Source organism: Tympanuchus pallidicinctus, unplaced genomic scaffold, assembly GCF_026119805.1.
Source record: "Tympanuchus pallidicinctus isolate F22 unplaced genomic scaffold, pur_lepc_1.0 scaffold22, whole genome shotgun sequence".
NCBI classification, from domain to species: Eukaryota; Metazoa; Chordata; class Aves; order Galliformes; family Phasianidae; genus Tympanuchus; species Tympanuchus pallidicinctus.
The window spans coordinates 41,719,922-41,747,188 of NW_026294739.1; the positions used below are offsets into that span (position 1 = coordinate 41,719,922).

General features: G+C 58.3%; 2 protein-coding genes across 5 annotated transcripts in view; both read right to left on the minus strand.

The window, feature by feature from the left end:
• Window positions 1–966: 966 nt before the first annotated feature.
• Window positions 967–6,562, minus strand: BCAR1 (BCAR1 scaffold protein, Cas family member). Of its 4 annotated transcripts, XM_052685258.1 has the most exons (7): window positions 6,434–6,562; window positions 4,965–5,651; window positions 4,250–4,399; window positions 3,970–4,077; window positions 2,567–3,715; window positions 2,296–2,385; window positions 967–2,046 (listed from the first exon to the last, which is right to left on the minus strand). In XM_052685258.1, exons 1-7 carry the CDS (start codon window positions 6,443–6,445, stop codon window positions 1,531–1,533), a joined length of 2,712 nt encoding a protein of 903 aa, XP_052541218.1. In that variant the 5' UTR covers window positions 6,446–6,562; the 3' UTR covers window positions 967–1,530. The 4 variants fall into 4 exon arrangements, with proteins under 4 accessions (XP_052541218.1, XP_052541219.1, XP_052541215.1 ...); XM_052685259.1 differs by lacking the exon at window positions 6,434–6,562 and having other exon boundaries at window positions 2,567–3,553; window positions 3,967–4,077; window positions 4,965–6,091; XM_052685255.1 differs by lacking the exon at window positions 6,434–6,562 and having other exon boundaries at window positions 4,965–6,087.
• Window positions 6,563–9,204: 2,642 nt separating this feature from the next.
• The window catches only part of CFDP1 (craniofacial development protein 1), a 47,896-nt gene continuing 29,833 nt past the window's right edge, over window positions 9,205–27,267 (minus strand). The window contains exons 6-7 of the mRNA XM_052685321.1: window positions 12,144–12,302; window positions 9,205–9,585 (exon numbers count right to left, since the gene is read on the minus strand). Coding sequence (XP_052541281.1) covers window positions 9,495–9,585; window positions 12,144–12,302 — 250 coding nt within the window. The 3' untranslated portion in view covers window positions 9,205–9,494. The remainder of the gene's footprint in view (window positions 9,586–12,143; window positions 12,303–27,267) is intronic.

The window sequence follows — 27,267 nt, forward strand, 5'->3', positions numbered from 1 at the left end:
CTGGAATTGTACAAGGTTAGATGGGATGCGTGGAATACAAATGAGACGGTGATAGGATTGGCTACACAGACAGGGCCTGGGTGGAGATGGGACAGGGATGGGAGGGCTGGCAGGACAGGTCTGGGCAGAGGATGGGCAATTATTGTGTGGGGCCAGGGAAGGGACAGGATGGAAGAGAAAGGTAACGGTGACAGGGTGGACATGAGGACAGGAGATGGGGACACAGACAGGGCAGCCCAGCATGTCTTCTGGTTGCCTCATTCCTCCTAGCAGAGCTCCTGGGCGAGATGATGGTGGGCACCTGCAGCCACTACAGCCAGCTGGAGCTCCCAGTGCAGCCTGGCTGAGCAGCAGGGATAGGGGCGGGGGAAGGGGGTGCATGGGATGGAGCTGGTGTCACACGGTGCTGTGGTCCCCACGGTGCGGGATGCAGCTGGCTCCTGGGTGAGGAAGGTGACAAGCACTTGGGCACACAGGAACAAGGCTGGAGGTCACAGTGAGAGCTGAGGCAGGGAACACATGAATAGGGCAGGGGGGCTGGATGCACAGGGTCAGGTCTGTCCTGTGCACCAGGTACATGCTGGGGCACTGCAGCAGTCCTGTGAGCCCACACTCCGGCTCTGGGTGCCTGTGGCCCAAGGCTACCATGGTATCCACTGCCCTGGCACTGCCTCCCTCTGCACAGCAGCTTCATTGCAGCCCGGGTGTAGGTGCCAGATGAGCACAGCAAAGGTGGGTGGCTGTGGCTGTGCAGCACTGCAAATTCGCTGCTGCTTGTGCCCATGGCCAGTGCCACGTCCTGTTCCACATCAAGATGCTAAGAGCAAGCCCATGTTATTGCTCTACCATAAAGCATGTGGCATCCCAGCCACGCTCCAGCACTGCTGCTTTTTGGGGACAGGCCACCCCAGCTGCTCCCACAGGGTGCCCGCTCCCAGCACCGCACACACAGCCAGGCGCCAGGGAGATTTCTAGGCAAATCTTTATGCTGCTGTGGGACCAGGGGGCTGAGTTTTGGGGGCGGCTGCAACTCCATGGCTCCGGGAACCAGAGGAAGCTTCCCCAGTGTTCAGAAGGCACCAATGTCGGTTTGCATTTCAGTTACAGCCGGTACAGTGAAACCGCCAAGACTTGAAACGCAAAGGTTCGAGCCCCTCATCCCCCCTGGCTGCCCCTTGCCCCCTCCCCCATCACTCAGGACAGCACTCTTCATCTCCCCGCCGCTGCTCCTTGGCTTGGTCTGTCTGCGCCACAGCACTACAACAGCTGGCTGATGTGCCGACAGAGCCCGCAGCGTCGTCCCAGGGCACTGGGGCAGCCCCACTGCCAGCCCCATCTCAACTGGAGCAGAGGAACGAATACAGAAGGGAGAGACTGCGCCCCTGGCACTGCGAGCATGGCTCTGAAACCAACGTCGAGAGGAAGAGGAGGGAAGGGGACGATGGCCCCGGCCCCTCAGCCCTGCGTGAGTCTCTGTGACAGCTCTGTTACGCCGGGCAGAGGGCGGCGGGGGGCAGCGGCACAGGGCCATCACATGGCGGCCAGCTGGCCCAGCACCATCCTGAACTGCTGCGTGCTGTTGGCGAGGTCCTTGACGCGCTCCACCATGTCCTTGGAGGCGGCAGGTGACGGGTAGTGCAGCGCGGCCGCCTTGGTGCTCACCACGATCTCCTTGAGCATCTCGCACAAGAGGTTGCTGTAGTGCGTCACCTTGTGCCGCACGTCCTGCGCCTTGGCCTGGCGGGACAGCGTGTCGCCGATGAAGACGAGCTTGTGGGCGCTGAGGATGATGAATTTGCTGTGGGCCACGAAGATTTTCGGGGGCTGGTTGGTGCTGACGGCGGTGAAGAAGGCGTCGATGGCGTTGGTGAGCGTGGTGAGGTTGGCCTCGCACTGCTCCAGGTAGAAGAGGAGCAGCTGGCGGTCGGCGGCACACAGGGCCCCCCCGCCCCGCGCAGGGCCGTAGTGCTGGGGAGGGCTCCAGTTGGACAGGTCGTTGTCGATGGGCCGCGTCACCTCCTGCTCCAGACGCTCAAACTGCTTCAGCTGTGGGGAGAGATGGCTGTGAGGACGAGCAGGGCGGCCTCTGAGCCCCAGGGCAATGGCTGCGCCCCAGGGGATGCCGCACGGAACCAGTGCCCCAGTCCCCTCTGGCATCGGAGAAGAGCCAGACGGTGCCACACAGAGCCATGGGGGACTCGTGGCCGTGGGCTCACAGGGAGCAGGAGCCTAAACCTGCTGCCCTCCCCACCTCGGGGTCCTCACTGAGCCGTGCCCATTCCCCAGCCCCATTACCTGCTGGTGCTCCAGCTGGTCCTTGCTCTGCCGGATAATGTTGCCTTTCTCCAGCAGCTCTTTCTGCGTCTTCTCAAACTCCTCCTTGCCCTGAAAGCAAGGAAAAACCGTGAGAAGGGGGCAAACCACAAACCCTGAGCCCCCAGCCCCACACCAGGACGCCCTCAGTTCCCAGGGCCGCAGCAGGAGGGGGAAAACAAGACCCAAGCGAGGAGACACAAAGCCCATCCGTGCCATCCAGTGCCACAGGGTGCCCCCAGCCCGCGCCCACCTGGAGGTGCACGTAGTCGTAGTCCTCCATCCAGCCACTCTCGTGGTTCTCATACGGGCCCTCGGGTGACTCCTGTGCCAGCAGTTTGGGAGGGGAGGGCAGGGGCCGCGACTGGATGCTGCTGGCCTTGTCAGAGGGGTGTGCGGGCCCGTGGCCATTGCCCTCGGGCACCGGCTTTGTCCGTTTGAAGAGCAGAGAAGCATTGCCATGCAGGAAGGAGGCGAGCTGCTTGGTGTCATCAGGCACGCCGCGCGAGTACATGACGAAGAGCTCCAAGTCGTCCGTGCCTGGCTTGCCGGCCACCAAGGCGCTAGGGGCCCAGTGGCACGCGTCCAGCGCTTGGCTGTGCCGCCCCAGGGCCTGGTAGACCTCCTCCATTTTCTGCAGCTGCTTGCTGAGCTTGGCGTACAGCGAGCGGTCCGAGGCCTGGGCGGCGTTGCCCACCGCCCCCCGGGCGAACTCCAGCAGCTCTCGGAGGGCCGCCTGCACGCCCTCGGCTGCCCCACGGATGCCGGCAGCGTTGGCCTCCATGTGCTCGGGGCTGCGCCAGTTGGTGCTGATGAAGGACATGAGGCAGGAGACGGCGCCGCTGACGCCGAGCTGGAGCTTGGCCAGCATCTCCATGGCAGCGTCCAAGTCCATGGAGAACTCTCTGCCGGGCCCTTTGGCCGGCTCCTTCACGGGCACCGTGTCCAGCGAGGAGGTGGAGATGTTGCTGCGGGTGCTGCCCGTGCTGGAGGCCGAGAGGCGCTTGGTGTCAGCCGCCTTGGCCTCGCGGTCCACCTGCGGCGGGACATCGTAGATGTACTCACCCTCTGTGTCCACCAAGCCCTTGCCGGGGCCGTGCAGGTCCCGCGGCACGTCGTACACCTCCTGCGAGGGGAAGGCTGACCCCCCCAGCTTCTTGAGGCTGGGAGGCACGTCGTAGATCTCGTGGGACAGCGAAGGCTCGGGGGCGGCTTTCCCGGCTGCCGGCGGCACGTCGTAGACATCCTCCGGCAGGAAGGGCTCCTGCTGGGTGAGCACCGCGGGGTGGCGGGGGGGCTCAAAGGCTTTCTGCTTGGCAAAGGCGGGGGGCACATCGTATGTCTCCTCCCGCACGGGGCCGTCCGGCACGTCCTTGCTGACAGAGGGTGGCACGTCGTATACCTGCAAGGGCACCGCCAAGCAGCGTCAGTGCAGCTGGAGCCACTCGTGCACACCAGCCCCACTCCCACGTGCCGCCGCGTGGCAGGGAGGCAGAGCCGTGCAGTGCCCGAGGGTCCGGCTGCACCCTGCTGCACGTAAGCACTGGCTCTGGGCACGCTGTGGGCACATGGAAGGAGATGCGCTCGCCGCAGCCTGGCAGCACCCCCGCCCTCACGTGTCTCTTTTGGTGCACAAGTTTTCCCCGCGGAACTTACTGTTTGGTGCAGGTTCTTCTCCACGCTGGGGGGCACATCGTAGATCTCCTGCCCCGTGTCCTGCCCGTTGGGACCCTTGACTGCCATGGGGGGGGTGTCATAGACCTGCTGGGAGGAGACAGGACGGCGTGTCAGGGGCAGGAGAGCAGCCCCAGCACCCAACGCAGCGGGGACCCTGGTTCAGCCCAGCACTGGGTGCCGCATCCCCACAGCCTGTCACCCCGTTGCCACCCCACAGCCCCACGAGCCGCCCCACAAGCAGCCCCACTTTCCGTCTGACCTGGCTGGGCAGCGCACCGCGCACGGGCGGCACATCGTAGATCTCCTGGGAGCCCGAGGAGAGGAGGTGGCGGGGAAAATCGTATTCATCTTGCTCGCCCTTGGGGGAGTCATAGATGTACGCCTGCCCCACGCGGGTGGGCAGCAACACCTAGGAGAGAGGAGAACCGCTGAGCCCCGCACATCGCCTTGCTCTGCCCTCTCCGAGCCCATCCATCCTGGTGCCGGATGCGGAACGGCACGCTGCGATGGCCGGGCGGTGGGTGCCCACGCGAGGGCGCTCCCCGGCCAGCCTGCCGCTGTCACCGCGCTCAGTGCAGTGACGCCGGAGGGACGGAGATGAGATCACCGGTTATTTATAGCAGCGAGCCTCGGCTAGAGACAAAGCCCAGCCGGCACGGCCGCCCTGCGCGAATGGGAACGGCGACCTGGAGATTAATTTGGGTACCGAGGGACCCGCCGATGCCCGGAGGATGTGCCCAGATCCTTGCCCGCATCTCGGTGCAACGTGGTGCGTGGCAGCCACAGGAGGTTGTGGGATGCTCTCAAGCAATGGGGTGCCCCGGCCACGAGGCGCAGCGCTTGGTGGCCCCTTTTACTCGCTGGATCGGGGCCGTCTCCTCCCCCTCCTCCATAAGCCCACACCACAGAACGGAGCCCGAGCAACTCCCAGCCCCACGGCACCCACCACCACCGCACCCAGACCCCCGTCTCACCTTTCCCGAGGGCTTGGGCCCTTCCCAGCTCCTCGCATCCAAAGACGGGGGCACCTGGTAGATGTCTTGAGCCTGAGCCACCGAGGGAGGAACCTGGTATATATCCTGGGGGGGGCTGGCAGAGCCCACAGGGTACGCGTCCGCCGCTTGGCTCAGGGCCGGAGGCACCTGGTAGATCTCCTGCCCGGCGCTGGGGAAGGCGTGGGGCGGCGTCTGCTTCGGGTAGGCTGGAGGCTGCTTGGCCGGAGCCGGGGGAAACTGTCCGGTGGGCGCCGAGCCCGAGTAGAGGCCCTGCTGCCCCTTGCCGGGAGCCGGCATCAAGTAGACATTGTCCCCTTGGGGCACGTAGGAAGGGTGCATGGCGGTGTACTGCGAGGCGGGCGACAGCGGGCTGTACCCCCCTTGGTGGTGATACGGCAACGTGGGCTGCGGCGCCGGCGGCGCCTGGCCCTGCCCCGGCCCGGCCGCTTGCTGCTGCTGCTGCTGCTGCTTCTTGTCGTACATCCCCACCAGGATCTTGAGGCGGTTCCCCGGCACGATGCCCTGACGGCCGTGCAGGGAGCAGAGCCACCAGCCATCCAGGCCCTGCGTGTTGCGCTCCAGCACCGTCATGATGTCGCCTTTGCGGAAGGAAAGCTCGTCCGGCGACTCGGCCACATTGTCGTACAGCGCCTTGGCCAGCACGTTCTGCGAGAGAGCCCCGCGCCGGGGCGGGTCGGGAGTCATCCCGGCTCATAGGGCTGCCCGGCACCCGACGCGGCCCCGGCGCTCTTCCTCCTCGCTCCGGCTCAACCCATCCTTCCCGGAGGTGGTGCCGGGAAGGGGACGGACCCCCCGCGCCTCCCGGTTTCGGGGACCTCCTCTGCTTTTCCCTCCCCTTCCCGCCGGGGAGGAAGTGCCATGGAGGTGACTCAGCCCGCACAGAGAATTCCCCCCTGGCCGCCGGGCGGGCAGAGGGCACGCGTGTGTGTGTGTGGGGATGGGGGGGGCACGCGTGTGTGTCCGTGTGTCCGTGTATCCGTGTGTCGGTGCCCGCTGCCGGCCCCTCCCGCCGGGGATGCCGCGGTGCCCCGTGCGGTTCTCCCGCCCTCGGTGCCCTCCTGCCGCCGTGCTCACGGCAGCGCTCCGCAGCCCCGCAATGGAAGCGTTCCCGGATCCCCGCCACCCGCAGCCGCGGGACGAGCCGTGCCCGGAGCGGACGGGCAGCACCGATCGCCACCGGCGGTGCTTCGCGGCACGCCGTCCGCGGGGCCGGAGGGGGGGCGGTGGCGGTGACGGCGGAGCCGCGATCCGTTCCCGGAGGCCCCGTCCGCTCCTTCCCCGCCCGACGGCCCCCCCGCTCCCGGCGCTCGGGGTCCGGCCGCGCCGTTGCGAACGGAGCGGCGCCGATCGCCGCGCCCGGTCCGGCCCCCCGCCGCCCGGCCTCCCCCCGGCCCCCGCCGCCCGCCCCGCAAGGTGACCCCGCTCACCAGGTAGTTCATCTTCGCCCGGCGGGCGCGGCCCCGCGGCGAGCGCGGCCCTACTGCGATGCGGAGAGCCGCGGCCTGCGGCGGGCGGCCGGCCGGGATGGCGGTAGCGGCGGCGGCGGCCGCGCCGGAGGGATCATTCCAGCGCCGTGCCAGCCCGGGCCCGCCGGCCCCGCCCCGCCCATGGGCTGCGCCGCACCGACGGGAGGCGGCGCTGCGGCGGGAGGGAGCGGGGCCGCGCCGGGGGGCCGGGGGGGGCGGGCTCGGGGCCGGCGGTCCTATCGCCGTCCGTCGGGGCTTCCCTGCCCTTTTCGGGCTTTTCCTGCCCGTGGGAGGCACGAGGCCGCCCTGGGCGCTGCCCGTCGAGGCCGCGATGCCGCCCCGCAGCCGTCCGTCCCCTCGGGGGCGGCGGAGCTGCGGTCGCGTCCGCAGACCGCAGGCGGAACTCGGCGGCTTCCGCTCCGCGGTGACGGCGCGGGGCCGCAGCCTGGCACGGAGCTGCGCGGCTCCGAGGGTCGCCGACCGGCTGCCGTCCCGTCCCCGCGGGGAACGTCCCGTGCTGCTCCCAGCCCCGAGGGAATTCGGTGCCGAAACGAAAACTGAAGGGAAATTCCACGTGGAGCAATCGTGGGGAGGTGCTGCAGGAGCCCCGTTTTGTGTGCCGAGGGGATGGGGACAGGCTGTTCAGTGACAGCGCAGGAAGTGGTTTCAAACTAAGAGGAGAGATTCGGATTGGAGCTGAGAAAGAAGTCCTTCGTGCTCGGGGCAGTGAGGTGGTGGCACAGGCTGCACACAGAGCTGGTGCTGCCCCATCCCTGCACACAGCCAAGGTCAGGGCACGGGGCTGTGAGCGCTGATGGAGCTGTGGGTGTCCCTGCTCAGTGCAGGGCTGGGAACAGACGGCCTTCAGGTCCCTTCCAACTCAAACCTTTGTACGATTCAATGATTCCATGACATATCAGTGAGCCCAGCCCAGGACCGAGCGGAGGCTCTGTGGGACCGCTGTGGTAGGAGGGGGCGGCACTGGGCCCTGCGTGGGGCTGGAGCTGCCCCAATGGGAGCAGGGGCCCTGCACAGAGCCCAGGCTTTTGGCTTCTGGCTTTTGGCCGCTTCCTCACGGCTCCGTCCTTCAGAAAGCTGCCTCCCTTCTCCCGGAGCAGCAATAGGATTACACGGGACTGAGTCTCCTAGCAATGAACGGATAAATAAATCCTGTAAGGCAGCCGGGGATTTATTAGACTTCAATATTGGGGAAATAATGAGGACATTCCTCTTGGCTTGTAATATCACGGGACCCAACAGGATCACAACAGGGCTTTATCCCCGCTCCTTTCCGGGTGCTGGGCACACGTTCACCAGGGGCAGAGATGTTTTGTCAGGCTGCAGCCAGCCCTGCTCCTTCCCAAAGGGCTGCCCATGCCCTGGCACAACCCACAGCTCGTCCTGGGAGAAAATCGCCATGTTCCCATTCTCTGCAGCCTGCGCAACGGGGAGCCGGGATGGATCCCACATGGGACCCCACAGCGGAGCCGTGGGGCGGGCGCACACAATGGCAGCCTTGTTTGGGGCCGAGCACAAGGGGCCGTTCAGCACTGCCCAAACAGCTCCCAGCCCACGGGGATGCGGCGGTCATTCGGGGGGAGTTCAGCTGGGGGCTCTGGGCCAGGCCCTGCGGGAGGGCAGGTGGTGGAAATAGCAGAGTGCTTTTCTATTGCGTTTTATCCCCCCTCCCCTTTTTTTTTTTTCTTTTTCTTTTTCCGATTCCTAAGCAGCCAAGCTGTGTTTTTTGCAGCCCTGTAAATCACTCCTCATCTTCAGGAAAGGGAGGCAAGAAACACATGATCCAAGCGAGGAAACATGCAGGACGCCGGGGAGAGCTGGCAGAGGACAGCAGAGCTGAGCCCTGTGCTGGAACTGGAGCTGCCACCTCCCGCCAGCCCCCACCCTGCCTGGGGTGCAGCAGGGCTGGGACAGCACAGGGACGGCCTGGGATGGGGGGCAGAGCACAGCCATTCCCCGCTGCTATGGTGGAAGTGCTGGGAGGCGCAATGTCCGTCCCAGCAGCCCCGCTTTGGTGCCGTCCCATTTCAGGCTCGTTGAAGCAGGTTGATACGCCCTGCGTGTAACGCGGCCAAGGGCTCCCCGAGCACGTGGTGTTTTGTTCATGTCCATCTCCAGCGCATCCCCAGCACAAGGGCTGACTCAGCAGCCGACACGTGAGCCCGGAGCTCAGCCCAGGCTCGGGGCCGAGGCACGGGGCCAAGGCCGGCAGCGAGGACGGTGCTGGCGTGGAACAGTGCAGGAGATGGCCGTGGCTGCCCCTGCCCTGCAGCATCCCACGGGGACGGCCCAGGGAGCTGGGAGGACCACGGGCACACAGACACCACGCAGGGATTCCCACAACTGTGGTCGCACGCTTGTAACAGTGACCCTCAATTTCTCTGCCCTCTGCTTCCCAAAGCAGCCAGGCTGTGAGCACACGCAGCTCCAGGATGGAATACTTTATTCACGTGAACAGACCCTGGCCCGGCCTGCCTGCCGCAGCTGCTCTCAGCTCCTCGATGGAGCGAACAAGGGAGGATTTCTTCATCGGCTTGCTTCAAAACCCCCAGCACCATCAGACCCCGCAGACAAGTGCAGACAGTTCGGCTTTGTCTGGGCAGGAGCGAGGAGGGGCAGGGGAGGCTGCAGAGCTGGCAGAGCAGGGAGCAGGGCTCCAGCCCCACAGCCTGTGCAGCAGCCACAAAGCCTTCCTGCAGCCCCTCTCACCACCGCACACGTCAGCAAAGCTGGATTGTGGTTTGCGTGTGAGCACGGCAGCACCCAGCAGTGGTGAAGGATCAGTGCCACGGGGTCACTTCTATCGCCTGCCAGGTGATGGGACCCTCATGGCACACCCTGCCCACAGACAAGCACCCTCCCCAAACATTACAGTAAAAGGAAAAACCTGCTGAGACGTGCAGGCTTGGGTAGAGAACAGTTTCCGTGCCCTGCGGCCAGGCAGGGGCTGGCGTCCCCCAGCTGGGGCACAGAGCCAGCGGGACCCCACGGCCACCCCTGGCCGTCACGGCTTCATCCTGCTCAGTCTGATGTCGCGCTCGATCTCAAACTGCCTGTGGTCCACGCGCTCCAGGAACGCCTTCCTCTCGATGTACCTGCAGGGAGCAGAGCAGAAGTGGTGTGAGCAGCACCTGTGGCTGGGACAAGGGGACACGAAGGGACGGGCAGAGGGAAGGGGTGCCTGCCTCTGCCCTCCCGCTCTGTGCATTGGGCATCTGCAGATGCTAAGCACTGCAAGCAAGGAAGCGAGCACAAAAAGCACCTTGCTGCTTGTTTATGCCATGCAGCTGAATTTTAATGCACTTTGCTGCAAACCCTTGCCACGGACAGCCCGGGGCTGTGCTACTAATTAACCTACAGAGGGAGCGAAATTGCAATTCAAAACAGGAGCAGTAATTGAATCATCACAATTGTTTTGCATTTGTTCTGCAGTGGCAAACACTCAGCTGTCACCACAAGGTCATTGTGCTCAGGCCCAGATCGGCACAAGGCACGCGAGCCGCTGTGCCCGGCTCGTCCCTGCCTGCAAGCAAGACCAAGAGGAAGGATCGGCATCGCCGTGCCCTTCCATGGCTTCATCCCAATTTGTGTCGGCAGCTGAGCTCCCTGTGTCGGTCCCCACATTATCCCTGCCACCTCGTTTTCACATCTCAGCCCGCCTCGCGCTGACAGAAGTGGGTCAGCTCCTTGCTGCCGTGCCCAGCTCGGTGTCACCACTCGGTGCCACGAGGATGATGGCTGGCCTTAGAGGGGGCTCCGCCTGGCCCAGGCAGGGTGAGTGGAACGCGTGCTGAGACCCCCACCCCACAGCGGCTCAGGAAAGGCAGAGAGGGAGTGCCGCTTCCCGTTGTCCCCACGAGTGACCCGTGCCTGGAGCAGGCCAGGAGAGGTGAGGGGAAGGAAGCTGGGGGGGTTCCTTCGCAGATCACAATGTCACGCTGCCTGGTTTTCCTCCCCCTCCTTGGCTCAGCGCAGACCACAGGCACGGTCCATGGGGCTGCCGAGAGCACAGCCCCCTCAGCAGGAGGCAGCCCCTGGGCAGAGGCTCACTCCGAGGCACCGATGCAGATCACAGGCCAGCAACAGCCAAAGCAGGAACCACAATGTCATCCCAGGGCCGGAGAACAGCACCGTGGGGAACACAAAGGAGTAAATCATCAGCAGGCATGGAAAAGGGCAGCTTTGATGAACTGCAGGCAGAGGGGGTGCACCTTCTGGGAGAAGAGGCTGCCCCTGCTAACGAGGGTGCTGCGGGGCTTCCGCGGGTGCCTGCTGTCCCTGCCACTCTCCATCCATCACCAGGGTGAGCCCTCAAGTGCTGCCCGCTGGGCCTGCCCTACAAAGCTGGCCCCATTTGGAGGCTGCTGTACATTTCCATTTATAAAAGACATCAGAGTGACAGAGTGACTGCTGCATCCCTTCCCAGCTCCAGTCCCTCCCTGCAGAACCAGGACAGGTCCCTGGGGTCTGACACAGCCTGCAGGGTAAAACGGGTGTGGGACAGAAGATACGAGGAGCAGAAAAGCAGAGACGAGGGCAGGTGGGTGCAGGCAGGGGACAGCAGGTGTCCCCCCGCACCGCGGGCAGCATCAACAGAAAGAAGGGGTGGTGGTGGCCGCCACGCAGCGGGGACACGTGGTGTTCCAGCAGGGACACGGCGCTCTCCCCGCCAGGCAGATGCTCCCATCTGCAGGGCAAGGTGCGGAGCGGAGGCCTAACGCCCGCAGTGCCAGCAGAGAGGTGGTGCTGCGCTGGGTTCAAGGGTCAGAACCGCTCCTTGCGGTCTTCACAGATGTGTCAATGATTGCTCGAGTGATCGCTGAAGGGGCAGAGGCTGTCAGCCTGCCTTCAGAAAGCAGCCGTTATAAAATACCGATCCCAAACCCAAACCCAAAGCTGCTGGAATGCAGAAGCTCTGAGTTTTTCCTGCAGACAGAATAAAAGCACAGCTTACATAAAAATACACTTTACGAGCTGTCCACTAAAGCGCTTCAATCTTCCCAAGCTTAGCAAAGCACTTGCAGTGGAAATGCCACTTCTGATCTTATTATTGTTCCCTGTGGCGCATGTTATTAGCTTTCTGCTTTATTTACAGCATTGTCATTTGCATTTATGACATTTCCATTAACTTCATTGGCATGAGCACTGCTTGGTGCACACAACCAATGCCCAGCTCTGCCTTAATCTGTAACGCACCTTGCCAGCTGCTCCGGGTTTGCATACGTTTAAATGCAGGGGGATGGCAGGCTGGTGCAGCTGGAGCATGCCATTGGAGGAGCGAGATGAAACCATACGTCCCCATTGGAGACTTGTTTTTTTTTAAAACCAAACCAGGGCAAAGGCAATCGTGTTTCCTTGTGGAGCACTGCATTAGACCGGTTCGGGCCACCGGCAGGTGAGATAAGGAGCAGGCAGGCTGTGCGTCAGCTGGGCTGAGGTCACGAGGCTGTTAGCAGAGCGAGAGGTGTCTGCCCGTACCTGCCGCAGGCCTCGCCTGTCCTCCTGTAATACCTAAAGCAGCTTTACGTACCCTTAGAATAAATTCTTAAGAAATCCCACAGGTTTCCTGGACTCTCTGTGGCACACGATGGGCTCCTGCACACGTAGGAGTGGTGGGAAATGCAGCTCTGCAATCAGATCCAGCCCCTCTTACCCGTCTTTCCCTCGGTTGTGGATTGCCAGCTCCTCCACAATGCCCTCCTCCTCCTTGAAGTTCTCCCAGTCCAGCTTGGACTTCTCCAGCGTGCTCATCTTCTGCTTTTTGGAGCCGATCTTCCCCAGGAGGCTGCTGATACCGCTCGGCCTCTTCACCCTGCGGGAGACAAGGAGCAAACCGTGCTTCAAGACGGGGGGCCAGCAGCGAGCAGCGGGGCTGAGACACGTCGTGTGTGCACAGAGTGGCCTGGCTGGTGGCGAGCAGATGGCCAGCAGCCCCAGCAGCTCCAGGCAGGGTCCTGCTGCCTGCAGAGCCTCCTCGGCCGCTGCCCTGGAAGCGCCGAGTTCATTACACGCACATCTCGAGTGCTGGCTTTTTTGTCAAAGGGCTTTTTCATTTATCTTCTTAAGAGAACAGAGAGCTTTCAGGCCAAGGGAGATCATTAAATCATCCAGCTTGACCCCTTGTATACACCAGGCCAAGCCATTCCACTGATCACCTCCGTGCTAAGCCCAGCTCTTTGTCTTCGAGTTAAAGTGTTGTTTTCTGGAAGGGATCCAGCCTCAGTGCGTCACCAGTGCTGACAGCACATCTAGGAATTAACCGTTTCGGCGTTAGGTTCCAACTCGACCTCAGCTAGCTTTAGTTTCTGGATGCTGCCACTTAGACATCCTTTGGATTCCTTCGGATGCTGCTCTCATCAGTCGTGCACTCACACACCTACGTCTGAATTTCATTTTGTTTTTGATGAACAGCTGGAGCTCTTTGTAACCCCACTGAGACACGTGCTGTCCCAGCCCTACACCACTTCTAAGCTTCTGTCCCCCCGCTTTACGCTCCAACCACCCGTAAGATAGGAGCACCAGAACCTGCCACCAGCAACAGCCCTCCGCATGCAAACCTGCTCCTGTCCCATCTCACAGGATCACAGAACGGTTGGGTTGGAAGGGACCTCAAAGACCCTCCATTTTCAACGCCCCGCTGCAGGCTGGCTGTCCCCACCAGCTCAGGCAGCCCACGGCCTCGGGCAGCTCCACGGATGGGGCACTCAGCCCTCTCAGTGAGAAACGTTCCCCATACAGCCTACTTCCCATGGGCAGCCCCATCCCATGACTGGGATCCCACACCACTGCCAGCTCCCAGGACCACCTTTGTCCTTCCTCTCCTTGTTCATAGAGGGCTGAAATCCCACCCTGCGTGCCGGGGCCCCCGAAGCTCTGCTTTCTGCTGGGAAAGGCACACAGAGGACTGGGGTCAGCAGGTCGCTGCCGGGGGAAGACAATTCTCAAAGCTTGGAACCAGCAAAGCAAACTCGCATTAACCCCTTCTTAAACCAGCCTGGGAGAGTGGGGGGGGGGGGGGGGAACCAACATCCCGTCAACTCCTTGTTTACACACATTCCAGAGATAGCTCCACGTCTGCAAGGCCCATGCCTCTGCAAAAAGCCGGAGAGGAAATGATTCTCGTTCCAGAGAAACGGGGGAATGTGGGGAGGGGGCCCAGGTGAGCGGCAGGCTGCTCCCCAGGCAGCAGCAGGCACGTCCTGCCCCCGCACAGCCGCTCTGTGGAAGGCATCCAGAGCTGTCCTTATCGCATCATTAGCGTGCTTTATGCTTCCATAATTTGCAGCCCTCCAAAGCAAAACAACTCCGCAGTTTACATGGAATTAAATCAAAGAAAATGACATCTTTGTGAGCCTCAGCCAGAAGATTCGCAGTGCAAGAACAGCTGGCCGCGGTCACTTGGGGCTGCAGCTTCCTCATGTAGGTACATGTGGGGGACAAGACCTTGAATTAAGGGAATCTCGGTAAGCTCTGGGCCTGTGGGAAGAGGAGCAGGAGTATCCCAGGGCCTGGCCCTCAAATTTCTTCCAGTCTGTGCACTGCAGGGGAGTGTGCCTGCAACCTGCAGGGACACGGGGCACAGCGGAGGCTCTCCTGTTCACCTTTCTCCCTGAACACCCCATTGAAATGTCCACACCAACATGCAGTAACAGAATCGTGGAAATTAGGATGGTTCAGATGCAAAGGACCTCAGAGCCCACCCGGTTCTGTGGGCTGCGTGCCCTCCAGCTCAGGCTGCACAGGGCCCCATCCGTGGCGTTGGGCACCTCCAGGGATGGGGCACCCACAACACCTTTGGGCAGCCCGTACAACTTCTGTGGGCAGCACAGCTTCATTCTCACACTGCCCCCATCCTCCCTTCCTCTGCAGGACACGATGGCTCCAAGGATCCTTATCTACAGGTCGCTGGGGGAAGAAACATGGTGCAAGAGAAGGCAGGCAAGGCCCAGGTCCCGTGAATAGGATAAAAATGGAGAGGTTCGGTTCCTGCAGCCAGGACTGCACGCGAGCCTTGCACAACCACCAGCCCTACTATCAGATGAGCGCTCAGGTTGTGAGCAGAGGAGGTATGACAAACAAGAAGGCAAAACCAAACAAACATTGGGCAAGCATACCTCAAGGGCTGCCCGCCGCCGGCCAGGTGGTGTTTGTGTGCAGCAGCTCACCGTGCCCTGGGCCAGGAGCTGGCAGACTGATGGAGGTTATCTGAAGAGAATCCAAGGGACGGAGGACAAACGTCTGCCACACTTCGATACCTCAGATTGTTTCCAATATGTTGCAGAGGCACTGACTTGTGCAGATAATTAGCGCTGCGTGCAAGGCAGCAGGAACTGCCGTGGGGCTGTGGGTTTCAGCAAGTGGCTTAAGGATGCCCTGAGACAGATCCAAGGAAGCACTACAACTGATCCAACCTGCAATCCGGGCTGGCAGGCAGAAGGTGTGTAACGTGAGGTATTCCATAATGTGTTTCTCGGGGCAGACCTAACCTCTCAGACGTACTCACCTTGATGCCCTCAGAGTGGGAGAAGCGAGGATGCAGAAATAGGGGCTGTGACCCCGGCCACCTCTGAAATGCGTGGGAGCCTTCAGGCTGCAAACCGCAGCATGCACTGGGACCACGACCGGATGCCTTTGGGATGTCTGAGGTGCAAGGCCACTGCTGCTCCCGAGATGCCGCGAGCTGCTGTCAGCGCTGGGACGGGCTGCTTCTGCCCTGCAGCATGGCCTGAAGGACACGTGCAGGTCTGCTGCAGATTCCTCACTCAGCACTGAGCCTTTCATCACCCCGAATAAACCCAGCAGCGAACCTGGGGGTGGGAATTCCTACGCCCGTGCCAACATGAAGTAAATGAGAGACATTAAAGTCCAATTAAAAACTTGCTTGGCCTTAAATGCCTCATCTGTTTAAAAAGCAAGTAACGGGGCCTGATTAATTGCATTCAGTGCCAGAGTGAGGAATTATTATCCTTTTTGCTCTCATTAAGGGTATCTGCTGTGGCATCTTTAATCACCAAGGCATTTAAAAGTGAGAAAGTAATTTGCTAAGACATACTGGATCCTAGGGACAGGAACCAGGACAATTGCCTATTGAGGACACAGAGCCATGCTCTCACTTTCCACAATTAAAAAGTCCCTGAGCAATAGGAGAATGGGGTTCCCAGGGCCTGGTTCCAGCGAAGTGAGTCAGGCTGCTCTCCTCTCTGGGTGCTCTGATGCCAATCCCGCACACGCTGCAGGTTCTGGGACTCCATCAGCCTCCAATTCGTGTGAGTTTTCTTGTTATCATTTTCCAGTAGCTATTCAGAACAGATCATTCCCTCACTTTCTGCAACAGCCTTTTATGTCTTTGAAAGCGTTTCACGCCTGCCTCGCTCAGCCTGCCCTTTCCTAGACTAAACAAGCCCCGTTCCTCCAAGCTTTCCTCATTCCTCACCACTTCCAGCCCTCTGACTGCACTCACTGCAGTGAGAAACGCAGTGTCCAAACCAGGGATGGGCTCCAGCTGCAGGGCTGCTGGCAGCAGCACCAGGAGGAACGCCTTGCATGCCTTGCACTGCACGCAGCTCCTTGCCCAGCCTGTGACGTGTGCTCTGTGCACAGCTCTGTGACACCGCTGATTCACGATGAGGCAGTGACTGAGGGAGATCTGTGCATGCACTGCTGCTGCCAAGGTTATTCCTTCCTTGATGCGCACGGAGGATGCCTGCTGCCCAAAGGCAGAGCTTTGCACCACTCCCTTGCTGTTCCTCCCATTTGCCTGCACGTTTCATGGAACCACCTGGATTGGGAAAGACCTTCGAGATCTTGAAGGTTAGTCCAACATCAACCTGACCTACTAAGTCCAATCACAAAAACACGTCCCTTAGTGCCATGTCCACGTGCCTCTCAAACACTTCCAGGGCTTCCAATGCCTGACTCGCATCCTTCGACAGCCTGTCTCAGACATCTCTGCCTATTGTTCACAATGCCCATCCCACAGCTACTGAGGAGAAACACCTGGAGAAGGACATCCTGTCTTTGTGAACAACTGCCTTTGGGAAAGTGTTCCAGGCCGGGCTGGATGGGGCCTTGGGCAGCCTGATCTAATGCCTGATTTAGTGGTTGGCAATGCTGCCCAGGACAGGGATTGAAACTAGATGATCTTTGAGGTCCCTTCCAACCCAAGCCATTCCATCAATCTGTGAAGCACCTCTGGAGACCAGACAGCAACTGAGCAAGCACCAGTCAGCCAACCGAGAGTGAGCCAGAGCTGAAAGAAAGCAGGCTCAGATGGCAGAGTGAGCAATGACACCTTGCACTGTCCATCGCCAGGGAACGATGGGTGCTCTACTAAAGGAGCCAGGAGCATTCCCTGCTCACCTTTTTGGAATCACAAGCCCTCTACTCTGTTTCTGCTGGTTCCCTGCGAGTATGCAGACTGCAAACCCTGCTGCTGCTGCTTGGACCCTCCTATGGTCAACAGCTTCTCTAGCAGAAAGGTCTTAATACATAAGAAGCAAACACTGAACACAAAATAGGATGGTACTGATGTTTAGCCAACAGCCTTCTTCTTAAGGAATATTTCTGGGACAGCACAAGCAAACACACCTAAGAGCAGTCACTGATGCTTACAAACCACGAGAGCAATGTTCTGCAAGCGCTCCAGGTTGTCATCACCAGCTGAGAGCATTGTTTGTGGCTGGAGATGTCACCCCAAAGGCTCTGATGGGGGGATGTAGTGAGACTCTCCCAGCAGAGAGAAGAGCACAGAGGTTTGAAGATACTCCTATCTGTTCCTGCCACGAATGGCTGTGAAGCCAAACAGTATCCCTTAACAGCAGGAAATGGTTTTCATACAAACTAACCACAGCTGGGCAACTGATGCAGCCAGTAAATACCTTCATTTTAAGAAGTGGAAGATTCCTATCCACTGCAGCAGGCTGCCTGTCCCACTGTCCTCCCTTCAAATCAAGTCGTGCGTTCTGCGAGCAGAGTGCTCAATCCCAGCAGTGTCCTAGCTGCTGAAACCTGCCTGGTGCCCTGCGTGCTCACTGAGTGGAGGGCTGAGCATTCAACCAGGTGCTGCCAGCAAGGACACACTGGCAGCTGTGCAGTCAAAGCACAGCCAAGACGACGTGGCATGCAGAAGCCACGGTGATGCGACAGGCTAAGCGCATGCTGGATGCTGCCTTGGTGAGGTGGCTGCAGGCACACTTGATGCTGGTGGTAACTGCAGCCAAAGATAATCAGTGGGGAATTGATGGTGTCACGTGGCGCTCCCACCTCCCAGCAGCAGAGAGCTGCAGGCCCGTCCAAGGGCAATGCTCCGGAATGCTGACAATGGGTTTATTGCTGGATTTATTATTAATCCAGCGTGGTGAATTTATGCGAAACTTCACAAGTGGCACAGTGCTGTTTTGCTAAGGCAGACTGCACCTCACCTCCATGAAGGGAACATGCTCCCACATCAGCTCGCGACCAGCAGAACCAAATGGGTTTCCACGCACACTAAGATCAGAGGACTGATGGATGCTGTGCCCCTCCGTGGGCACCCAAATCAGCACAGCACCTCCCTGGCAGACGCTGGGGCTGGAGGCTCCTTCCACAGTCTCTGGAGGACGCGTTCACCCCCAGGCCAGAACCCAGGGGCTCTCTGGCTCAGCCAGCCCCTGCGCTGCAGGTCCCCTTATCAACAGGAAGACCTCATTAGGGAAGGGACTGAGGCTTCCTGCTGAGGCCCTCAGCCTTTCTGTCGCTCGTGGCGCTGAGGCCACAGAGCTGGAGGAAGCACGGTGTTTTCCTTGGGCCTTCAAGACAAAGTTGCTACGAGGTTGTTGTCAACAAGACAGGGCTGTGCTGATGGGGCTGGGCAGCATGGGCTGCGCACGGGCTGTCACCGCAGGACAGGGCACAGCAACACAAGGCCCCTCTGTACCAGCGTCCCCGCAGCTGCCCCAGGCTGTATGGGCAGAGCAGAACCAAAACCCAGTGCCCTCCTCATCAGGGTGACGCTGGGGAGCCTGGAGCTGGCTCCTGTCCAGCACGCAGCACAGAGGGAGGCTGTTCCAGCAGCACGTTCCTCCAAGGCGCTGCAGTGGGGCCAGCCAACGACGTTACAGCATCAACGGATGGAGCTCAACAGGAGCCTAATTGAAAGAGCTGCGGCGTTCAGCTGACTCCTGATGCTATGAAGACGTTAAGGGCTCCAAGTCGGTGCTAAGCAGCCCTGTCTGACAGCTCCAGCACTCAGCTGATGGATGGGAACCCTCCCCTCAGGACTTGGTGGGCAGCCAGAGCCACAGCCCCGTCAGCACCATCACCAAGGCCAAGTGCTGGACAAGCTGTCCCTTCCCAGCTGGAGGCTGCAGCTTCCACCAGGGAGGTTCAGCAGCTCTGAGTGTGATACAGAGCAGACCTGCTCCTGCCATTGGAGACAGGCACCCGGTTGGCCTGCACAGCGATGGGCTGTGAGCTCTGCCCTGGCCACATAGTTGGCACGCAGGGACTGCAAACCCAGCAGCACACACCTACCTGTGCCCTGCCCCACGGCACGCACCTCTGCACGCTGACTGGTCCCTGAGCGCATTCTCCACGTGCAGAATTTACTGCACTGTGCAAAACCACAATGAAGCTGAGATGATCAGCTTACAGCAGCCAAGGGGAGGGAAGAGAAAGCTAAAGGCAGTCATTAAAACCTTTCCAGCTAAAACATCAGAACTCCCCAAACTGTTCTCACTTGATCCTGCGAAGCACACCGGCACCCATGTTTAGGCACAGCAATAGGAGTGAATGGACGACTCTCAGCATCCGCAGCTCCCACGGCTGTGCAGAGCTCAGCGTGGAGGTTTCAAATAAAACAACCACGGCCTCAATGCTGAGCTGCGATCAAGCACAGACCGCTTTTTATCTTAAAAGGCATTTGTTTGAGAACATTCGGGGCTGCTGGAACCGCCGGCCCTGACATTATTTCACCGTGAGACCTTAAAAACGTTGACATCTTCGAACCCAAAACAACGCACGGTCAGCCAGAAAATGACTGCTGGCGACGGGAGGAGGAATTCTGCCTCCCTTCAGGGGCCGGCTCCTTCCCCTTTGTCTAACAGCAAACCTTTTGTTCGGGCTCTCAGCGCAGCCCCGAGGTACGCAGGGAATGTCTTGCCGCGCTTTGATCGGCGCAGGGGCTGCTGCAGAGCGCGCGGAGCAGAGCTGCTAATGGAATTATTCCAGCCTAACGGATTTCATTGAATGCGTGGGGACGGCGGAGCAGCCAGGGCTGCTGGCAGATTGCTCTTTATGGTGCCGGGCACTCCGACAGCCTGAGAAAAAACTGCCCCTACAGCCCTCCATCAACACAGGACCCACAGGGTTCCGCACTCAGCCCCGTCAGCTTCCCACCGCAGCAGGCTTTGATCAAAACGGGGCGAGAAAGCCAGGACAGGAGCAAGGAGGGTCCCCCCCTCCCCCAGCAATTAATCTGACAGCTTCAAGCAAAGTCCCGATGAAAACAAATAGACCGCCTTCCACCCGCAAATGTTTGCAAAGCTCGGCAGCCTGGGACAGGGGAAAGTTCCCAGGAAATTAAAGGAGGGTGAGCAAGCGTCCGGGCTTTCTGGCACAAACGTATCCCTGTAATGAGTAACCAGCCCGAGCCACCCAGGGCAGCAGTTGCTTTGCAGTGTCATGCAAGGAAATAAATAGCACGACTATCATATATTAACTTCCAGGGGAAAGGCAGTTCAGGCAGCACGTGGGCCTAAGGGGGACCATAAACATTTGGGCACTGCTACAAGCAGCCATAAAACAAGAAATAGGACTCGACCGTGTTTAATTGCTTCAGGGAAGGGCAGCATCACTGGTGCGTCTGTCAGTTACCTCCCCCCCACAGTGCTGCTCCATCACAGAGCTGGGCAAATGAGCCCATCAGGGTGGGCACTGCAGAGGCAAGGACTGGAGGGAAAGTGCCCTGAGATGTTTGCTGTGTAGAAGCTGAAGTCCAACCCTCCGAAAGCAGTGGGAAGTTAACTGCTGAAAGGATGCGCTTTGCTTTTTGAATACAGCTGATGGCCACAGAAATGTCTCGGTAACAAAGAAAGAGACAAAAGCAGAGAGCCTAAAATGTAGAGAATAGGAGAAAGTAAGAGTGTCTTGTTCTTTCTGCAGAGCTTGGCTGAAGTGCTTTGAATGCCACCTCCAAGCCTACAAGCTTTGGCAGCCACACTTAGAAGCGCTGCCTTGCTCCTCCCAAGGATCCACCTGGCTGGAAACAGACTGCCAGGCCCCAGAGGGACCAGGTGTGACCTCCCTCTGTTGTCCCCTTATGGCTGGAGGGCAAGAAGAATGGCCAGCAGCTCCTGCACAGAGCACCAGGTCTGACAGTCACCAAAAGCTGCTTGGGAAGGGGGAATGGGGACAGCAGCCCAGCTGGGCTCTTGGTGACACCGTGTCTCTGGAATTCACTGGTGAGTATCCCACAGCCCCTGCATGGGATGGGAGGATTTCCCAAATCCTGAGTGCCTCACCAGCTGCAGAGGGCAAAGCAGCTGTGCATGCACAGACTAGCAGCGTGCTGCCAAATTAAGACCAAAGCAGCTCCACCCATGCTCACTGTCACAGGGGGCAGCTCCGGGTCCCCAGCCATAGGTCAGGTCACCCAGCCCCTCTGTAGCAAAGCTTCTGTCCCAGGGCCCCAGAGCAGTGCAGCAGCACTGAGTAAGGCAGGCAGGCTGCCAGCAGAGACTTCAATCTCCTTCAGGGAGCTGAAACAGTTACTTGGTAAATGCATTAACCATGGGAACAGCTTCCCAAAGGATGTGGTGGATCCCAAACTGTAAGTCTTTCCATTGCAAATGGATGCCTTCTTGGAAAACTCAGGCTGCAGTTTGACTATAAGTGTGCAGGGAAATGCTGTGACCTGAGCGCAGGCACCCAGCGAGGACAGAGTGCATCCCAGCTGGGCCACAGCCACCCCAGGGCTCCAGGGGCACCCCGTACCTCCTCCTCTTACCTCATGGCTTTCAAATGCCTAGCTCTCTTCAGGGTCTGCTGTTAGAGATTTGAGGAGTCAATGAATACCAGGATCAAACCTCAGCCATTCCCTGCCACAGTGAATCCTTAAGGTTGGAAATGACCCCTAAGACCACCGAGCCCAACTGTCCTTCCCAACCCAACCCAACCCAACTCACTTCTGTGAGCGCAAAACCCAAGCAGGGTGAAAACCCTGCCAAGGGAAGAAACTCTCGTCTGAGAAAGCAGCACAAAGGAAAGGCACCAGAAGGGATGGTCATATCTCTGGGTGAGGAGGAGCTGGGAAAGGCTCATCTCCAGGAGCACAGAGCGCCAGCGCTTCTTTTTTTAACTTAGCCAGCAGCTGCAGAATTTAGGCTTTGTTTAAAGCCTTTTGCCCTCGCAAAGGAAACCTCCTCCCCTCCTTTCCCTTCCCAAAGAAAAGGCCACCAAAGTCTGCGGGCAGACATCCTGTAATGTCACCTTACTAAGAGGTGGCAACCTGACTCAGCTCAGCCAGCAGCTCTGCTTCCACGTGGGGCTGCAACAGCAGCATGTGGCCCCAGGCTGATCCCTGGCTCAGGTCACACCACCAGCAGCACAGCCAGGGGCTCTGCAGCAGAAAAGAGGGGCAGGCTGGATGCTGGGGGTCAGGGCAGACCTCGTCACTCCTGTTTATTTCATGTGCACATTGTTGCATGCAGAAACCTTCTCTCTGCAGATGCATGCTGCACCCAGACCACATCTCAGCGCTCTCCCTGTGACATGATTTAGCATAAGACACTGCATTATCTGCCTGGTCAGAACAACCAGAGGCAAACAGCACTGAACCAGGCACCATGCACTAAATGCTGCTCTCTGTGGCTTTTCTAAACCTACCTCAATTTATAGATTAATCTGCTGCACCAGTAATTGGGGCCATTCAATGGGTAGCGTGTAAAAGCACCATTATAGGAAAGGCTGTAAACCTGCTTGTGATTTACAAAATGAGGTCTCCAGAGGCTTGGGTACTTGTGAGGGGCAGGTGCTGTGCATCAGCTGCATTCCCTCTTTGCCCTCATCCAGGTTTAATATCAGCAATAAAACACCCTCTGCATTAGCTGTAACGCAGCAGAGCACATACTATTCTCCTTCCCACTTCTCTCCTGCTGTGTGGCATCATGACTTCGAGATGCTGTGCATCAGCCAGTTGAGATGGGGGGACAGGCACTGAGCAGTGCGAGCAGCCTCCATGCCCCACAACAGGCAGGCTGCTGGGGCCATGCATAGCACAGCAGGATTTGCAGAGGGAAGGAGCAGAGCCTGCCTCTGCTCACAGAGAGCCCCTCCTTCCGCCCAGCCCTTTCTGACCCCAAACCAAAGTCCAGCAGCAGCCTTCCTTCCACCCAGCACGGAGCATGGCAGCTCCCAGACCCCCCTTAGAAGCACGGCTTGGCGAGCAAGGAGCATTTCTTCAGCCGGCTCTCTGCCTGGGCTGCTTCACAACAAAAGGAAGCTGCAATCCCTCAGGGTTCAGATTTTTCCAAATGGGGTAAATGTACACAAACACCCAACATTTGCATGCGCAGCAATTGGGCCAAAGGATGCACAGGCAAGTGGGTGGCTCACCGGTGGTCCCGACATGCGATAACACGTGTGCAGCCCTGGAAACCTCCAGCTAAGAGCCATAGCTCCAACCTGACTGCTGCCTTTAAGATCAAAAAACAGCCTTTGTTGTCTGCAAGATTAGCATTTCAGAAAAAAAGCACAGCCCCCAGCCCAAGGGGCTGCTCCTTAACCAAAACGTTGGCTCCCTAACGTCAGATGCTCTGAGCCCCGCAGTCATTAAGGCAGACTGTATTTAAGTGCCCTACGTGCAGCTGATCAGAGCATTACTCCTTATGGGCTTCACGAGGCAAGAATGCCTTGCAGAAAGCAATCTCATTTAGCAGTCAATTAGCAGAGATGCGCTCTTCTGAACTAAAAAAAATTAAAAATAACTCAAAAAACCAAAGGCTACGCCCTCAACTTTTCTCTGCTGTGACTGTTAAACCGAGGCAGATCGCTCCTGCAGCCCATCAATTCTGGGGCACGTGTAAGATTGGGATGGGCTTCATCCCAGACTTGTACAAGACCCAGGACAGTGATACCATTCCCATACAGAGCATAGCCTCTGACCGTGAAATTGAAACACTGCAAACTACAATCTCCCAGTATATTCCCCCTGGAGGATTCAGATACCCAGACCCCATCTGTGAGCATCTGAATCTCACCCTGGGGGCCCTGATGGAATCTCCTGCCTCGCAGTGAGGAGAATAAAGCTGCCCAAAGCCCAGGGGGCACCACGGTGACATCATGCAGGTAAGAATCGGAGCTTCCTGTCTCTGTCTCTACACCAACTCCAGACAGAAGCAGCACCAGCAAAAGAATAAATTCTGCTGGAAGAAAAACTGACAGCTCTCACCAGTTAAATACATGCCTACAGGCACAGCTTAGATGCGGGATTCTTACATTAAGAACAAAAATCCCCCTCGCTTTTCTTCTCCTTTGTAGCGGAATCCTCCAGGAGCATCTCCCAGGTGGGGTGCGCACCTGAGCACAGCTCAGCTACTGCAGAAGAGCAAAGCGTGCATCTGTACGTCCCAAGGGGCCACTTCAGAGGATAACTGTTGGTTTTACCTGGCTCCCCCGCTTTATGGGGCTAAGGCAGACTTCCCCTGATGCACCAAGCACTTCTTTCAGAGCTCAGGGGAGCAAAGGATGGCCAGAGCACAAAGACATGAGCAGAAGGACCAAAGGTGCAGGCAGTACCAAGAAACGTGACCTAAAAGAATCAGCTCTCAGGGTTCAACCACTGCAATGAGATTTTTTCCATCCTAGGAGTCACTTGAGAGAGGAAGGACACAACCCTGGGATACAAAGAGATGAAGCAGCAGGCTGGGAAGCACCTGGTGCATACTGGCTCCCAGCTACATCTCCCCAGCAGGATGACTTTCTCCTCACCTCACACCTCTTGCCATCATGCTGATCCTGAGGCTGTAACAACTGGATAAGCCTAAAAAGCACAGGAATGAAGGCACAGCAAAGAAAATCCCCAGCCTGGATTAGGTGTGCAGCTGAGCTACTGGCACTTCCACAGCACCACCAGGCTTTCTCAGCCAAGCACAAATACAGGCAGGGTACAGTGCAGTGGAACATCAGACAAGGAATGCTTCTATAGCTGCTGGACATCTCTAGGACCTTCACCCTCACTGTGCTTGGAGCTGCAGAACACAGGCAGCTCCGTTTGATGGCATGGAGCACATGGGGACTGCTGTACCCAGCTCCACCTCACCCCAAGGCTGCCACAGCAGCCATCCACATTCCCTCCTTCAGCTCACAGCAAAGCAAGCATCCCAAGGCACCAATGAAGGCTGTTACACCACACACAACAGCTCACCACCAAACTAAACTCCCTTGAAGCTGCTCTGCTGCTTGCTGTGACCTGTTGGCGCGGCGCTGGCTGCTGCTTCGGGCTGTGTGGGAGCTGCTCACACCCTTCTCCTGAGCAGGGGCAGAAGTTTTAACTCACGCTGGTTTCTATGATCACTGTGAACGTATATTTTCTTATTTCCAAGACTGCACAGTTACTGCAAGGAGAGCAGCTCTGCTCCTGCAGTTGCCTTTGAGGGGACACAAGAGCTGTTGGCTTTGTTTTACATCAGGTCCCAGCAGCACAAGGCTAACAATGTCCTTTCCCAAAAGGGTCTGTCAGCCAGCAGAGACAGCAAGAGCAAATGACTACAGGGATCTTTCAAAGCTTCTCGCATTACAGGCGCTGAGAAGAGATGATCCTTCCCTTTGTTGTTCATATTTAAAGCGTGCAAAGCCCCACGTATTTAATTCCCACGTACATCGCTCGGTCTCTTGCATTGCAAGCAAGGCTATGTCATGAGAACTCCAGCACGACATCCTTACCCATCAATTTTGGGAAGTGGGGCAGGGCTGTGGTGAGCAGGAGCCCAAGAGGGCCGTGGTTTTATTCCCTGTGGGATCTCCCTACCCCCAGCCAACACAGAGGAGGCAGCAGGGAAGAGGAGCATGCTGCTGGATGCTTCAGCCCTTGCTCTTTTTCCTTGCTGCAAAGACAAATTTCTTATTAAAAGATAAAGAAAAACCCTTTCATCCTCTATGCTCAGACCTAAATCTTTAAATACCTAGTGAAATATAAGTAATTGAGATGTGCTGTTAGCAGCTGTGGGCTCAGTCATCCCTTTCATGTTCGCAGACAGAAGCTGACTAGGACTAAGGGTTACTTAACTTAAAAATGACAAAGTTGGATCGCTGTGCCTGGCAATGAATATTAAAAGGAAGGATAAGATTGACATTATCTTGCTGCATTGTAGCTCCTACTTTTTCCCCATCTCAGCACTCCATTCCTCACTTCTTACTGCAAAGATCCACGGCAGGCATGCACAGCTCAGGCTGACCTGCACTGAAGCCCAGTATTCTGGTACTACACTTAAGACAATCAAAAGGGCTCACTAGCAAAGCTGCACAACGTCCTGAGAACAAACATGAACAGAAGCTGCTGCACACACATCCCAGGCTTCACAGAGGCCCTGCTTGACTTTGGAGATGTGGGGCAATGCTGCTAAGCCACCTTCTCCACCTTTTGCAGCCTGTCCTATTCTCTTGGAAGCAATAGCATGGCTGCGGAATGAAACTGGAGCTCTCTGCATGCTCCTTGAACAGCATTCACTGCAAGTTCTGCTCAGAAGGATGACAGATGTTTCCCTGAATGCAGAGAATTCATTTTTTCTCTACATCTACAGCAGCTAAACAGCCCTATCTGAATGAGTGGTGGCTAAACAAAACAAGGGCGTGCAACCGAAGAAGCGAGCTGCCAAGATGCTTTTACCCTTTAAGCAGAAGGAGAAAGCACTGCTGCCTGCACAGACTTGCTCCAGTGCCCAAATTACTCTCCCAACCAAACCCACACGTTATTTCCAGCTCCAGTGCTTTCAATCACTGCTCACAGCTGCTCTGCTGTGCACCTCCCTCAGCTGAGAATGACGTTCTCTTGCAGAAAACTCCAGGCTAAGGTCAAGTCCTATCTTATGCCGTGCTTTCTAATCCAAAAGCTGTACTCCAGCTCCCACGTTCATTAAAGCAATGGCACGGCCACGTGACCTGACGACAACTGGTGCCAGCTGGTGCTGGAGCTGTATCTGAGTAACAGGGCAAAAGCCTTGGGCTACTCAGGGCCGAGAGGATATCTCCAGCATGGAGCAAGCTCAGGCACTCGTGCAGCTGCTGTGCTGAGCTCTGCAGGGAGCACGGAGCCTCTCAGCGGGTTCCTCGATAGGCTAACCCTGGGCTAGCTGCAGAGCAAACCTACACAGAGTTCACACAGGCTGGCAGCTCCATCTGCAAGGACACAGCTGCACTGCTCACCTCTTTAAGGCAGGGAGGGATGCTCTCGCAGTGTCTCGGGCTCCACTGCTCTGCTCCAACCCACAGGGACGCAGGAGCACCATGGGCTGGTGTCCCCAGGCCCCAATGTGGCTTTGGACTCACCTCTGTGCAGTGCCTCAGGGAAGGGTGCGATCACTGCAAGCCTGTCCACCTCTTGCTACTTCCCCCCCCCCTTGTCCTTTGAAGAAAAGGGACTTTTGCTATCAGTCAACCAAGAAGAAAGTGTTTTCATCAGCAGATGCTCTCCTTGGGCATCTTGCCGTCAAGCACAAGCTGAGGTGCTTGCTCAAAGCAGACAGTCAGGCATTCAGAGCAAAACAGAGCTAGGCCTGGCTGCTCTGCAAGGAGAGTATTGTTTT

What these genes read in the sequence shown, in the direction of transcription:
- BCAR1 (XM_052685255.1), bottom strand. Translation starts at nt 5,690, where the DNA reads ATGACTCCCGACCCGCCCCGGCGCGGGGCTCTCTCGCAGAACGTGCTG. An exon ending in AGAAGAACCTGCACCAAACA is followed by an intron (nt 3,716 to 3,969) that starts GTAAGTTCCGCG and finishes GTGCCCTTGCAG; the next exon opens with GTATACGACGTGCCACCCTC. An exon ending in ACCAGCTGGAGCACCAGCAG is followed by an intron (nt 2,047 to 2,295) that starts GTAATGGGGCTG and finishes CTCTCCCCACAG; the next exon opens with CTGAAGCAGTTTGAGCGTCT.